The sequence below is a fragment of the Camellia sinensis genome, chromosome 5, assembly GCF_055761805.1.
Source record: "Camellia sinensis isolate YWXY chromosome 5, ASM5576180v1, whole genome shotgun sequence".
In the NCBI taxonomy this organism is placed as follows: domain Eukaryota; kingdom Viridiplantae; phylum Streptophyta; class Magnoliopsida; order Ericales; family Theaceae; genus Camellia; species Camellia sinensis.
In genome coordinates, this window is record NC_138965.1 from 162,942,000 (window position 1) to 162,957,522 (window position 15,523).

General features: G+C 34.9%; 1 protein-coding gene across 2 annotated transcripts; it reads right to left on the minus strand.

Moving 5' to 3' along the window:
- Positions 1 to 70: 70 nt before the first annotated feature.
- On the minus strand, positions 71 to 14,711 carry ABCG32 (pleiotropic drug resistance 4). 2 transcript variants are annotated; one of them, XM_028215394.2, is made up of 24 exons: positions 14,190 to 14,711; positions 12,259 to 12,379; positions 12,084 to 12,172; positions 11,920 to 12,004; positions 11,081 to 11,240; positions 10,923 to 10,999; positions 10,760 to 10,813; positions 10,049 to 10,139; positions 9,660 to 9,961; positions 9,303 to 9,584; positions 8,779 to 9,095; positions 8,538 to 8,698; positions 8,355 to 8,458; positions 6,649 to 6,808; positions 6,384 to 6,506; positions 6,167 to 6,258; positions 5,750 to 6,082; positions 5,375 to 5,665; positions 4,658 to 4,741; positions 4,412 to 4,545; positions 4,087 to 4,314; positions 2,398 to 2,569; positions 1,763 to 2,017; positions 71 to 651 (listed from the first exon to the last, which is right to left on the minus strand). In XM_028215394.2, exons 1-24 carry the CDS (start codon positions 14,462 to 14,464, stop codon positions 379 to 381), a joined length of 4,263 nt encoding a protein of 1,420 aa, XP_028071195.2. In that variant the 5' UTR covers positions 14,465 to 14,711; the 3' UTR covers positions 71 to 378. The 2 variants fall into 2 exon arrangements, with proteins under 2 accessions (XP_028071195.2, XP_028071196.2); XM_028215395.2 differs by lacking the exons at positions 12,084 to 12,172; positions 12,259 to 12,379; positions 14,190 to 14,711 and having other exon boundaries at positions 11,081 to 11,233; positions 11,920 to 11,998.
- Positions 14,712 to 15,523: the final 812 nt, after the last annotated feature.

Sequence of the window (15,523 nt, forward strand, 5' to 3'; positions counted from 1 at the left end):
AAGTTTGCAATACCGTAACAAAAAATATGGATGAACACACATGAATGCAAATGCTAAAGACATAAAAGAATAGGAAATGGTCAAAATTGATTCTATTGCATCTAAATACAAAATCATAAATTAGAATAAAATAAAATAATTTACAATATATAACACTAATAATCCTTCAAATCAAGACGGGAATAAAGGATGGAACAAATTATTAAGGTAATAAAAAAAAATATATGTTACCCCGACTATCAACTTGTACTCTACAATCAGATTTCCATATGAATGAATATCAGGATTTATATATATAGCTATATAGGAACTGAATACCTGTTATGAACACAACAACATAAATTATGGTTCTAGCAGCATAGCATCCGCTCTGCCTTGTCATCTCTTTTGGAAGTTTAAGGATTTGATTGCATAAGCGAATATCACCGCAAAAAACATGCAAAAGAAAACCACCATGAAAGCGGCAATGCCAAGGAAATCGTGCCTGAATCCAAACACTTCTTTAACGAGTAGTCCTGTGGACATGGAGCGTACTCCGTCTGATAGCTTCACGAGTTGATTACTGTCCCCGTACTGGGAAGCTAGAAGGCCGTAGAGGCTCCAAGCTATGGGGTTTGCCCAGTAATACCATCTCCACCATATGGGGATCCTCTGTAAAAGCAGTGGAAAATGTTGATTACTGTCTGAAAACAGGAACACAGGAACAAAAAGAAAAATGCACAAGCATGAACATGTGTGCGCGTGAGAGAGAGTGGGCAGGTTGGGGTTTTCAGTAGTGGACCATTTGGAAAAATTATTTGGTGGTTCAAGTACCACATGGTCATGCCCTAACTAATCACAAAACACCATGCCCCTTCTTGTTCTCCCATAACCCAATACAAAATCGGGTCGTATCATCTTCACCAATCAGAACATACCTAGGGCACTATGTGGCCAAGCCCCAAGACCACCAAATAACTTCAGTCCGTTGAGGTTTTCAAGAGTGAGTAGTTTGTTCATGGCTAGAAATCATGAATACTCCAAATGAGTGTTGTATGCGTTTCACACGCCACGTGACATGTCAATTTTCTTTGTATTATTTTTTTTTTTTTGCAGGACACGTTGGGACACTTCATGAACACACATGCTTTATTTGAACGTGTCTCACGACACTTAAATGTTTTTTTTAGATAAAAGATTCAGGATCAAAAGTAGAATATATGGAAGCAAAGATGGGGAAAGTGAATGAAAAATATATATATACATGCCTCTTATTGTGCCCTAAATTTATGTCCATATACATAATAAATAAAAATATATAGTACAAAACATTTGTTGTATCTCTGCCGTATCTATATATTAATTTCCAAACATGAGCAATAGATAATCAGAAGATGCAAAACCATCACATTGTCTCATTAGTTGGGTTTCACATATCAAATAGCCACCTACATAAGCATGCTGATTATAAAAGCCACTAGTGCACAACATTAATGAAATCAGTGTAAGTTGACAAAATGTTCCAATCAAACAATTCATGTATATTGAATGTGCATCAAAGAAATGAGTAGTGAAATTTTGAAACTAATGTTGTGTTTGATTGAGAGATTTAGGAAAGGATTTGAAAAGTGAAATGAAAAAGGAAGGTGAATTGTGAATAAAATATACTTACATTTCACCTAGTTTCACACATCTTTTCCCTTTCCCTTTCCTATTCCAAATCCCTTCCCAAATCCCCCAACCAAACACAGCCTAAAGGAGCAACAAAGTATTGCTTCATTACCTTGTGAGGAATCATCAATCCACAAAAGAGATTCCAAAGCATGTAAAATGGAGCAGCAATTATGGCGGCCACATTATGGTTTGGCGTGACAGCAGTAGTCATCATTCCGAAAAACGTGAAGTATAGAACGGTGAAATACATAAAGAATGTGTACCAAATAAACTTTGAAGCAGTCCACTCAAATGCTGCCAAGGAGTAGAATATTGTGCAGTATATAAGCGTCTGCGCAAACACGTAAGGGAGCTCGATGGCAACCTGCATGCAGAAAAATATGATATAGCATTAGTAAGCATATTGAAGACCAATGAAAACAGAAAAATGCATACAGAATGATGTAACAGAGTTGTGATCCTATCATTTTAAAATAAAAACTCATCAAGAGCTTCTTAACATCAAAAAGGGAAAAGATTTACAAACAAAAAAAACTTATACAGAAAACACATTTAGAATGATGTGTCAATTGCATTTTTAAATTATGAAGACAATGGTGGGTGTTTTGATTTGAAATGAATGGACCACAAGAAGCCACTTCGATCTATATGAAAAGTCTGTACTCTGGTGAATGATTCTGTATGACAATTCTGGAAGGTTTGCATTTTTCATTGGGAAAAAAAAATTTGTCAAAAGGGGGAGACCTGAGCAAACGCAAATGGTAGAGCTGAATACATCCCTGCGGCTCTTTCTCTATATGAAACAAATCTTTCAACAGAGACAACAGGTTGAACAGCAGCGCCATTGGTGACTCCAATGAACAAAACTGCAGCATAAATGGATCCCATAGCATTAAATATCTCCTGCTGCGTGTCCCTGAAGATTGTATAAAAAAAAATTAGGTTATGAAAAATGAACAAACATGCCTATACTATAATATAAACCATAAAGGAAAAGGAGTTTGCTGAGGAGAATGGGTAAAAAGAGAGAATCATGCTAAATAATATCACAAAAAGATAGAAGGCAGAATCTAGCAATCCACCTTTTTCAATGGTGAATTAATGAATGTCTATCAGCCAGTCTTCACTCACAAAATGGAATCTAAGAGGCAACAGTGCAGTTACAAATGGGACAATCCAAACTCAATTTAAACTCAAACACTGAAGTCTACTAAAAAAATAACAGAATTAAGCTCTATCTGGGGCTAAATCTAGGAAACTAATATCCTCTTCACCAGAACAATGTTTGGTGGGGCTTTTTTGAGCCAACTTATGACTTTTGGCTTTTAAAAAGTTATTTTAAACTGTTTGGTTAAACTTATTTTGAACAGTTTCTGATTCTAACAACTTATTTTAAGTCAAAAAAACTGATTCTGAAAAGCTGCTCACCCCTTGCTTCTGATTATCAACTTCTGCTGTGGACATATTAATTCACGGTTATACTCTTAGATTTTTTTATTTTTTATGTTCTTAAAAACAGAAAAAGACCTAAATGAACTATAGAATATCATTATTATTTTTTATGAGAAATGTAGACAAATAGTGAATAATAAAAAATAAAAGTTAATTGAAAAAACTACTTCACAGCTTATTTGACAAACACTACTCAGCAACTTAAATCTAAAATCCAACAGTTACACCAAACAGATTAACAGCTTCTGATTAAAGTCATAATCTATAATCTGTTAAGTAATAATCTATAATCTGTTTTAACAGCTACACCAAACAGAACCAATATCACTCCACTTGTAGAGTCAATGAGCTTTCTCAGACTAATATAAGTTACCTCAACAAATAATTTCATCTCATTTTCAGTTGGTTCTTGCTTATGTCAACATTAAGGTCAACCACTATATTCCATGAACAAATTTTCCAGTCAAAATGAGAACTGGAAAGCTCAATCCTTGATCTGGCCACAGTAGCAGAATCATAAGGTCATAACTAGCAAATTGCTGCTAAATGGTTCACATTTGAGAATTTTAAAAATAGACAATGCAAGATCATTCTCCCTAAGCATTTGGAAATGGTTAGCCAGGATACGGAAACAACCATGGAAATCAACAGCATCTTGCAAGTTGCAAGATATCCATCCATTCATCTGTATAAATCCTACTGATTAATTATTTATTTATTTTGGTGCACGTGAGGCCCTTAGAAGCAGATGAGGTCCTAAGGCCTATTGATATTTGATACCTTATTTGTCCGCAATGTTCATCATTTTCTTAAAACAACAAAGATACAAATTAACCCAATCCAGACAAGGAAGCCTTGTCTTGATTAATGTCAGGAATGGTGTGGAAGAAAAGCATCAAAGATTAGTGAAACAAGTCATAAAAACATTTATGTATTATTCACACAGACAAAAGATAAATTAAGAGAAGAATCAGTTGTAACCTTTTCGAACCAAATTTCCAACATATAGTTCCAAGCATCAACGAGATGATGAGAGTGTAGAAGAAACGCACTGCAGTGTATTGTGGGTTTCGCCAATAAGACAGATTTTGCTTCCAAAGACAAGCTAGAAACTGATCAAAAAATGACTGAGAATACTTGGTTGGAAAGTTCAAGTCCTTTGACTCTCTATTTGGTTTGCCTAAACTTTCAACCAGCTCTTTGTTACGCCTGAAAAAGAAAAAGCGGGCATATATGGATAGATTACGAAAAAGAAAAACAGTAGAAGAAAATTCAGTAACCAAAATCTCATGGAAACTGCACATACTGAAATAGATTTGATCTTCTATAAATTTCTGCAAAATCCACACCAAGACGATTTTCTTCTGATGATGAAGTGACCTCTAACATCCATGCAGCAGGATTATATCTAGGTCTGATCTTTGCAACTCCTTCAACTGCCTATAAAACAAATACATAGTCCTAACATATTGAGAATTGACTCAAACCCAATTTAACCATCAACTTGATGTAGAACGTTTAATGTTGGAAGCAGTCAACAAGAAAATTTAACCTCAAAATACTCAATGAGCTTGCAAGAATTGGGGCCAAGTGGACCTGCATAAATAACCTCTCCTCCACGCTTCATAAACAAGAGCTGCAATGTCAGACAAGATTAAGGGAGGATCAATGAAGAGATCGTGATAGTAAGAAAAATTTGGTGCAGTGTCAGAAAAGAATATAATGTGAAACAATAAATTTAGCTGATCATCCCATGTAGGTCTAAGGAAATAAATGACAGAGCTCATCCCAACACAAAGGTGTGGGTTAGAAATGCTTGAAGATAAATATTTGTGTTTAATTTTCAATGACTGAAAGAAACAAGAAAAACAAAAAGAAACAAAATAAATAAATAATAAAAATAAAAATGCTACATGGGTGCAAACAAAATTGTCAACTCACTCCATTGAAAAGCATAGAAGCAGAGACAATGAGGGGTTTGGTAAGATGAAAACATATAATACTGACGGTTTTTTTGTGTAAGAAGCACAATACATATCCTTTCTATGTCTGTGTCCTATTTTCAAGAATTTGCTCGCATGTTTGTATCCTATTTTTCAAGAATTGGTAAAAGTTTCATATTTATGCCACTTGGTATTTATTAGCAAGTATGCATAGTGCAGTGTACGCAAGAGGAAATTGTTAGCCTTGCCCTATGTATACAAAGAGAACAGAAAAGTAATTTTGAAGAAATGAAAGAAGCTCTTTATCAAATTATAGAGATAAGGACCTCATCAAATGATTCAAAAATGTCGACGCTGGGCTGATGAATTGTGCAGACAATTGTTCGCCCAGTATTTACAATATTCCTCACAGTCCTCATAACAATGGCTGCAGCCCTTGCATCCAATCCTGATGTGGGTTCATCCATAAAAACTATAGAAGGGTTGGCAACCAGTTCAATAGCAATAGTCAACCGTTTTCTTTGTTCAGTTGACAAACCATCTACACCAGGAAGACCAACTAATGCCCCACTTAGTGGGGTGAGCTCCACAAGTTCCATCACCTCCTCAACAAAAGCCTGAAAATTTAACAATTCATCACTCTCTTGTACCAAAATAAAAAAACAAAAAAAAAATATATATATATATTTATATATATATACCTTTTGTGTTTCCAGGTCAACATCTTGAGGTAACCGAAGCCAGGCAGAGAACAGAAGTGATTCAAGAACAGTCAAGCAAGGGGAGTGAATGTCATTCTGCTCACAGTAACCAGATATTCTGGCAAAAGTTTCTTGATTTTTAGGATAACCAGATATATTTATGCTCCCTTCTATTACTCCACCAGTTTTTCTACCTGCTAACACATCCATGAGAGTGGTTTTGCCAGCACCACTTACTCCAACTAAAGCAGTAAGCACACCAGGCCTGAATGCTCCAGTAATATTAACTAACAACTGTAATCTATCTTCTAATATCCCCTGCTGCTTCAATTCCTGGAACAATAATTTGATGAGAATGATATATCTTCTCAGTAAACATTAAACAAGAATGTTTAAGGGAATGAGAGATATACATACCATGGGCACATCCACATAATAATTGATATTGCTGAAAGACATGGAAAGTCGTTGAAATGGAAGAACCATGCCCCTTTGATTTAAACTTTTCGCTGCCAAATCATTAAAGTTGAAGAGAAAAGAAAACTTTTAGTTGCAAGTTGGTGTGTGTGTGCGCGCGCGCGCGCGTGTGTGTGAGAGAGAGAGAGAGAGAGAGTATAAATGCATTACTGCAAACCTGTTAGTGAACCTGAATGCTGTAAGTACTGTCTAAGCTGAATAATAACAGGTTCACCCTTTTTTCTTTTGTCTCTCTCCTGGAGCTCTTCCTCAGAAACAACAGCTTGACGCCTCCCCAAAGCTATATGACAAAAAAAAAATAGAAAGTAAATAAGAAAACTGTGTTCATGCTCACCTTGTTCCCTATTTATGACAACTTGTTTTGCTATTTTGTGTGACAAAAGTTAAGATTTCATAAAATAATTCAAAGCAAGATGGCTTACGATTGAGGTAAGTTAGGAATATTGTGAAAAGGATGTTGAATAAAACGGTATATCCGAACAAAGCACCAACACCGATCCAATACCAATAACTCTGTGGAAACAGACTACGTGCTTGCAGCAATGCCTCGCCTAATGTCATGTTATTGTGGTTTCCAGCTCTCTGCATGAACAAATCAGGTCAAGAAATAACCGTAAGTAAACAAAGGAGGAAAGGTCAAACGATATCCAATAAGGTTAGTTGCTATGGTTCCTATGTGCACAAATAAGACTACAACCCGAAGCTTCGATCCTGGCTGGAATACTCACTGGATAATTTATCTAACAAACATGCATGAGGAGCATATAACTTCAACATATGAGTAGTTAAAGTTCTATAAGCCCCAAAATGCATGGTGTATGGCGTCAACCTCTTCAGATATGAAAATTTAAACTGCAAGTGGAAAAAAAGTTGCAGTTTCAGCTAACTAATGGAAAATTGCAGTGAAATGCTGATTAAGGTGGAATACATATAATTGAACCCCGATACATAAATAATCTGAGTTCAGCTCACCACATAAGCTTCTAAGCTCCAATCTTGCCTCATAGCTGTGTAAGCACTCATACACATCTAAGTGAAGTACCACACACACACTAAAAAAGGGAAAAAGCAATGGAAAGATGCAATGCCTTTCCATCAGATGATACTCAGTAAAATGACCTGGCCTCGACTTTCTTGGGCCATGTTTTAACGAGTACTGTTATTGTCTTAAATAGACTGTTATGTAATTAATTGGATTAATAGGTTTGTGCCTCGAGCATGATTACTGTCATGGAGAATATTAGGGTGGCCTTCTCCAAATTTTACTATAGTAATTCTGTATATAATTTAGTGTCTGCTTTAAAACATAGCAAGAACTATTGTTTTGTCAGAAGTAGGGAAACTTCATAATTTTTTAAGATGTTTTTCAACTTCTGTGTGTGTGTGTGTGTGTGTGCTGTAGAGAGACAGAAATGACAGAAATCAACTACTGCTAGATGACGTAACATGAAGGTGGTATTGCTACATGGTAATGTGCTAGGTTACAAATTTAGTCTGAAGATTATTTAGATAGAATTGACTACTTGAAATAACCTTCTTTAAACACTGCTCTTCTATCATAATTGCACAACTCTTGCCAAGTTAGATTGAGTCCTGATAATATTGACACATATGAACTATAAATTTCAATTTCAGCAAAAATTTTAAATCATGCTCCTCAATAGCCATTGAGAAAGACAATGTGCATTATCATGTCTCAAAATAAAATAAAATAAAATATTTAATTAATGATGTAGTAGAAATTGTAGAATGAGCAATAAATCCATTAGGATTTTTTTAACATCCTTAGTCTTATTCATCAGTTCATAGTATCTGCTACACTCAATATTGGCCCTGTTTGATGCAGCTTATGGAGATGCTTATAGCTTTTTTTATTTTGGAAATTTGTGCTAAAGTGCTTGGTGAAGCTTAAGCTTACTGCTTATGAAGCAGAAATAGCTAAATAAGCTGGAAAAAACTGAATATTGAGAAAAGTGCAAGGGTGATTTTAGCTTCTGCTCCTAATTATCAGCTTTTAGCTTGCAAGAAGCTGATTGTCACTATGGTAATACTATGGTAGATTAAGAGAAAAAGTAGTTCACGATAAATGTTGAACAAAACTGAATAGATGATCTTATAAACATATCACCTTATCCCAAGAATGTCCAAGAAACTCATTCACAGAAGCTGCATTTTGAGCATACATTAAAGGAGAAACCCAGAAGCCCCAGATCCACCAACGTGAGATACTATCTGTTACAATGAAGAAAAATGGATAAGCATGTGATTTCAGAGCTAAAACATAATAAAAATAAGACAAATATCAGCTTACCCCTTGAAATGACATATCCACCAAGACCCATGACAACCAACATGGCGAAAGATCCAAATGTATTAGCAACTATCATATTTCTACCCAAGGAGCCCATCACTCTAAAAAGAGCTAAAGACATTTGGTGCAGAAAGAAATATAACAGGAACTGGCGAAAGAATCTGCAAGTTGAAATATTAGAATTGGGAAATATTGTATCCAAGTCAACACGTGCAAAATTCCATCTAAGCATAAGCATTACCGAATGATGTTAGGATCAAATCCAATTACAAAATATGTAACTGCCACCCATAAACCGGACTCTATAAGTGAAGTTGGGATGCTCAAGAGCCAAGAAGGAAGTGTATAAGCCCAGCATGGGTAGAAGTGCAAGTCCCTATGCTTGTAAACCACTGGAAGCTTTGCTACCAACATTGAGACCTCCGTAAAGCCATTAAAAAGAATAATAACCATAGCAAAGTACAGTGCCCCGAGATACAGGCCCCCATCATCAATTGTATTATGATGCAGTGTTGTTCGGAAAAAAACACTCATCGTGATCAAAGAAACAAGAAGGAGCTGGAAAACAGCAAATATTCATAAATCGTAATCTAGAATTGCATGACTGGGATACTTCCAGAACAGCAAACCAAATGAAAAGATCTCATAAAACAATGAATAGTATTTTCTTGTAATGTTTTGGTTTGGTGTTCAAGAAGATTTCAATATTCATTTGATGTATCATCAAAAATTAGTTTGGAAGCTTTAAGGGTACAACAACATTACCTGAATGAATTTAAAAACATAGATAAATGAATTCCGTTTCATCAGTAGCACCTGCCAGTTAAAGTTGGTCTTGAGAAGTTCTCTCCTCTTCACGCCATAACGAGAAGTAGGCAAGGCTGCTGGATGATTATAATGTCTATCAAATGGAACATTCAGTTCCTCAGACAAATTCTTCCCAGCACGAAATGAACGAAATGCTTCAGCAAACTTCACCACAGGTATGTACCGATAAGGGAGATCAAGATTAGCCCAATACTGCTCTTGGTCTTTTTTTGACAAAACCTGTGCATAGAAATTTCGCAAAGTAAGATACAATAGAAGAGCAGTAATTCACAAACCATGATCTCCACTACTTACTTCTTGAAGAAAGTCTGCTACATTCTTCCGCTCAGGACAACTAAACCCCATGAACGCAAAAAACTCAAGAGCAGCATGACGAGGCCCCTGGTAAGCAATTTGGCCCTCACACATGAGTATAATATCATCAAACAATTCATAAGTCTCAGGAGCAGGTTGAAGCAGAGAAATAATTGTAGTTCCGTCAAGTGCACGAGTTGAATGCCTAAGATACTTGACGATTTGATAAGTAGTTGAACTATCTAGCCCGGTTGATATTTCATCCATAAACAACACTCTAGATGGCCCCACTAATAATTCACCTACGCAAACATGTCTTTCATGTCAGCAAAAGTAAACACATCTAGCTTTCTAGTAACCAGGAAACATAAAAAAAATCAAGCATATACCTGTAGTAAGCCGCTTCTTCTGGCCACCGGAGATTCCCTTAAGCATTTCATCTCCCACTAGTGTGTCCGCACAAATGTCCAAACCTAAAATCTTTGTCAGATAAATTTTAGTACCAAGGAAAGAAAGAAGAATGCACCAAAATGCAGGTGCCGCGCCAAACACTGGTGGTTGTTTCTTGTTGTAAGTGAATGCAACGAAAAGTGTTGGAATGACTTGATAAATGTTGAATTTTATGGTGTGACTGCACTCTCTGAGGAGCACTTTTTTCCTTTTCAAATCAGTTTCAATACTAACAGTGTGACTACTACCCTGTTGAATAGCAACAGTAACCAGAAAGTCATTTCATGGACTCCTCATCTTTTTAGCTAACTATAATAAACTATTCAAACAAACTCTCTGACATCTCTCTAATTTACCCTTATTCCTACTGAAGGTATGTTCGCCATCTTCAATTTCAGTCCTGCTTTACCCTAAAATCTTTCAGGTCATTGTAGGTTATGTAAAAAGTAGCTGCGAAAGCAATGACAAAAGTTGAACAGGAATAAACAAAAGAAAAGGAATACATAAGGCCTTGCAGCCATTAAAAAATTAAAAACTAGTCATTTATGGCGTGAATTAGTGAAAATGTGAAAGTTCAGAGAAATCTAAGACAAAGATGAATAGTATCAGAAATACTATGCATTCAAGAGTAACCAGAATCTGGAAAATACCTTCAAAATGTACTCCAGAACAAGGCTCGTGTCTTGGCCTCCTAAAGCTAATGCCTTTCAAAGAGAAAGAAAATATAGAAATATAGCAGTATAAATAAATAATTAACTCAAATAATATTTTTGGACAAGAAGAAAAACAATTCCATTTGTAAGAAACATGTACCTTCATAAGTATATCAAGATCTTCATCAGGTTTTATTCCAGCAATTTTCTCTCTTCGTGAAAGTTCCAGAAGCATATCTGTTGTAGATTATCATTGTTCAGCATTTAGGTGACTTCCACACATACACAAGCATGCACACACTATCTTCCTTAGCTTACCATATTTATATCCAACACCCTGACAACGAGCTGATAAGTCAAGAGTCTCCCTCACTGTCATCTCTGCCACGTGCCAATCTTGTTGACTGACATAAGCAGATGTCCTCTGAGGAACAAACTCATTTAAACTATGTCCATTGTATGTAATGCTCCCTGACATCTTCAAGGTAATCAAAGATATTAAGGGAGGCACAATTTGCAGAAGAAGAAAAAAAAAACTTCATGAGTCATGTGAATTCATTTAATGAAGCAATAGAGCTAGACAAAGGAATATCCATGTCCCATAAATGATGCCAATCTAATATGGAAAGTGTTACATAACTAGATACATCCATACACCACATTGGGAAAGTTAGATATAGCATGGGAAATTATGCAGAAGCCTTGAAGTTTAACTTAAGCCTAGATGCATTCAAAGTACCACACAAATTTTAACCTCTCCTAAAATTTCATTTTTCCTTCTTTCCACCTTTCCCCACCTTCCCCACCACTCCCCCTTCTCCCGCCAAGAAGAAGGTGGGAAAAAGGACAATTAAAAGAAAAATGAATAAATTAACAAATTAAACTTCATTTCTAGTCAATAAACACAATACAACACCATTCAACCCTTTTTACTGAAGGGCCAGAGGTAATAAAAGATGTGAACCAAAGCCAATGTGTGGAAGAGCAGCATGAAATGACATTCTCAGTTTCTTATGTTTATCTTTTTATATATATAAAATTTTCTTAAAAAAGAAATAGCCACAATAGGGGAATTTTTCTACGCTAGTGGTCATAAGCATGACCACTTGCAAAAGTAGTGTGTCAATTGCCATGCAAGACACTCGGAGCTTTCATACCTGCAAATCCTGTCCAAGGCGGCCAGCAAGAGCCAATAACAGTGTTGTCTTTCCAGAACTTGGAGGACCCAAAAGTAGTGTCAATCTGGCAGAAACAAGATACCTCATCAAATCCTGATCAAATTCTCACCAAATGCAGTTGAAATTTTAAATTCTATATGCACCTGGAAGGTCTAATAATCCCACTAATATCATCTAAAATTGTTAACTTTTGTCTCCTGCCATGGTATACCCGCAACTGCCTTAATAAAGCCTTTACAAAAATTAACAAACAAATAAGTAAACAAGAGAATTATGAATGATGAAACTTGTATCAATGAGTAATTTAGTAAAACTTACATCAGACATATTGAAAAGGAAATTTGGAATAGTGGGCAGTGCTCTGCTTCCAACATGTACAAAAGACTCCACAGTCAGATGCTGAAATCGCACCTCAATCTTTGGAAACTGTAGTTCTACTCTGCAACGCCATACATGAGAAAAATAATAAATCCATTTATTTGATCAAGCAAATGAAAAATATATAGATAGTGAACTGTACACTTTGGTAAGAAAGAACAACACCTATAATTCAGAGTTGATAACAAATTTTCACTTTTTTAGAAGATAGGAAGCGTCTCTAATTATTGAAATCATCATGTAAAAATAGCATAAAAATTCATGTTTTTTGCAAAGCAAATGAAAACACTGCATTCAAAAGTGTTCGCAATGAATTATTATTACAGACAAAAGGCTGAAATGTTTCATCAGGTTGATTAAGGATTCGTTTGGGAAGTGGGTTGACTTTTCAATTTTTTGACTTTTTAGCTATTTCAACCTGAGGCGAAAACGCCTCGTTTGAGAAGGGTTTTTTTTGGCTTTTTTGACTTTTTGTAAAAGAAAGAATGTAATGATTATGAGTTTGATGTGATATTTTGTCTTATTAGACTAAAATAGTCTATTTTGTCTTATATGACTATTTTAAACCAAACCTTCCTTCCCAAACGGAGGCTAGTAAAAATTAAAGGAAAAAAAAAATTAAAAAAAATGATCATGGACTTTTCTTTATTTGTGTAAATTGAAACTTAATTATCCACTGAACTAAGCTTTATCCAAATCCTTAGCCTAGTTGAAGCGAGTTTATCCAACCCAATCCAACTAACAGTTTTTCCATCCTTCCCTCAGCTTTCTCAGAAACCAAACAAACAGAAAGTAAATCCAAAAAAAAGAAGAAGAAGAAGAAGAAGCAACTCTCACACACATAATTAACAAGAAGGATTAATTTTACTTTTTATCTCCCAAATTATCACCATTTTTTCTATTTCATCTGTAAACTATCAATTTTGTCTATTTAGTCCTTAAATTTTTTAATTTTGTTCAAGTGATCCAATTAGAGACAATTGTACAAATCAATAACTATTGAAGCCTAATTTGATTAGCAAAAAGGTAATTTTACAATTTTAATAATTTAAATCAAACAAATAAACATCCATGAAATTAGCTCTGAGGTGTAGTTTGTTTAAAATAATAAGGAAAAAGAGTGTTTTGTTGTATAGTTTAAATTGTTTAAATTCCGACATAACATTTGTCCCATTAAATTAGGCTTCAACCTTTGTTTCACATGAACAAAAATCACAAACTCTACAAATTAAATAGACAAAATTGATAATTTAGAGATGAAATAATAAATAAATAAAAATAGAGTAATAATTTAGTTATCAAAGTGAAATTAACCTAACAACAACTACTACTAAACTATCAATCAATTATATCATCAAATTTGAGTAAAAAATTGGTTAAAAACTTGATCTGGTATGTAAAACTCCAACCTTTTCCTAAAAACATATTTTGACCATTTTTATGAAAAAAAAAAAAAAAACCCATCTCCATTCTCTGTCTAAAATTTCATCAAATCAAATTTTAATAAAAATATGACTGTTGAAAATTTAGTAAAAATTTTGCCCGTCCTTAATTTGATAAATGTTTGATGAAATGATCAAATCTCACTTTTAGCTGTTTATTCGTCAAACATGATAGTTCAATCATTAAGCCACTTAGACTTTAATTTTATAAAATAAAATAATTTTTTTTTTTTTTTTTTGAAAAGTTAAAAAAATTCATTTTGCTCCAATTTTTCAAAGATTCAATTAAATAAGGCTTTAGTTGAAGGTCTTAAAAAATTTTGCGCCGCACATATTTTATCAAATTTCATAAAATTTGATGAAAGAATTGGTGACGTATTGAAGATGTTATTATTAGCCAAAAGTAATGAAGGAGAAGTGAGGACTCACGCATCGAAACGCCGCCGCATCCGATCGAAGAACTTCTCAGAATCATCCTCCACAGAATTCACAAGCCGATCCAACACGACTTTTCTCTCATCAACTTGAAGCTTCTTAACATCGATTTCTTTGGAGTCTCCAACAATGTTCGTGAAAATGCCCTTCCTCACTCTGCTATAAGTCGGCAATCTCTCCAGCGCCGCCCACCGGAGCGCCTCCTCATCGTCTTCGTCTTCCCTGAACGACGCCGACCTCACTGACAGGTTCTCCGCAGAGTTCCACATCTTCAATTCGATTCAATCAAACCTCCAATTAGCTCTAAAAATGGTGAAGATAAGAGATAGTGTGTGTGGTTGAGGATTCATTCAAGTTTATATAGTATAATACATCTACTCCTTTCTATAATCTGAGAGGTAGTTGAGCTGGGCTTTGCATTTATGGCCCGCCTTTCTCTCTCTCTCTCTCTCTAGAAAGAGTGGTTATTTATTGGTATTCTGGAGCACAGCAAGTACAGTTTAAAGGCTTTGTGATTAATGAAAAATATAGAATTGGATAATTGAAACATAAGATATATAGGAAGAAATTATGTCCTTCGAATGGTTTGAAAACGTTTGATTTTTAAAAATAACATTATAAATGTTTTTAACTATTTAAATTATAATTTTTCGAACCAGTTATCAATGTTGAAATATATATTAGTGACTCGTGTTATTAAAATTGAATAGTTTTTTCTCTAAAAACCAACACTTTCTCTGTCTATATAGCTGTATCTGTCTCTCGCTACAACATGCGTTACAGTTTGAGCAGAGAGGGAGGCATTAAATGTGCCGGGAAAGACAGAAATGGCGGGGCAAAAAGAGAGGGAGGTGTGTGTTTTTGTTACTTGTACTCTCTTGTGTGAACAGAAATGTTGTACTCGCTTTATATTTGTGAAACGTGTGTGTTGTAAGGTATGTGTACGGTTGTAGAAGAGAGTTTGGGGTTGGGGACACGGAGGGGCGAGTAGGATTTGATTTTTGGGTGTTTTGAATTATAACGGTTGAGCAATAGTGTTAACAGTGTCCAAAGCCTCTTTTTCTTTTTTCTTTTTTCTTTTTTTTAACCATTTTTAGGGTAGGATAGGCGGTTAAAAACGGCTGAGTCAAGCTTTTGACTCTTTCGGAAAGAGTCCAAAGCGTAGTAAAAAATTGGGGAACAGCATAATTTTAGAAATTATTATATATATTCATGAAAGGATTTATAATTTTAGTTATTAATATATATTTTTTATAATTATTATATGTATAATGCTTGGGACTCTCATAGGAGACTCCCAGGATTTGAAGTGGGTGGTCATTGGTCAA

Coding starts and splice junctions, on each gene's coding strand:
- ABCG32 (XM_028215394.2), bottom strand. CDS start 14,464: ATGTGGAACTCTGCGGAGAACCTGTCAGTGAGGTCGGCGTCGTTCAGG. Junction 6,507..6,648: donor ATTCCTAACTTACCTCAATC/GTAAGCCATCTT, acceptor TTTGTCATATAG/CTTTGGGGAGGCGTCAAGCT. Junction 652..1,762: donor GATTGATGATTCCTCACAAG/GTAATGAAGCAA, acceptor CTGCTTTTACAG/AGGATCCCCATATGGTGGAG.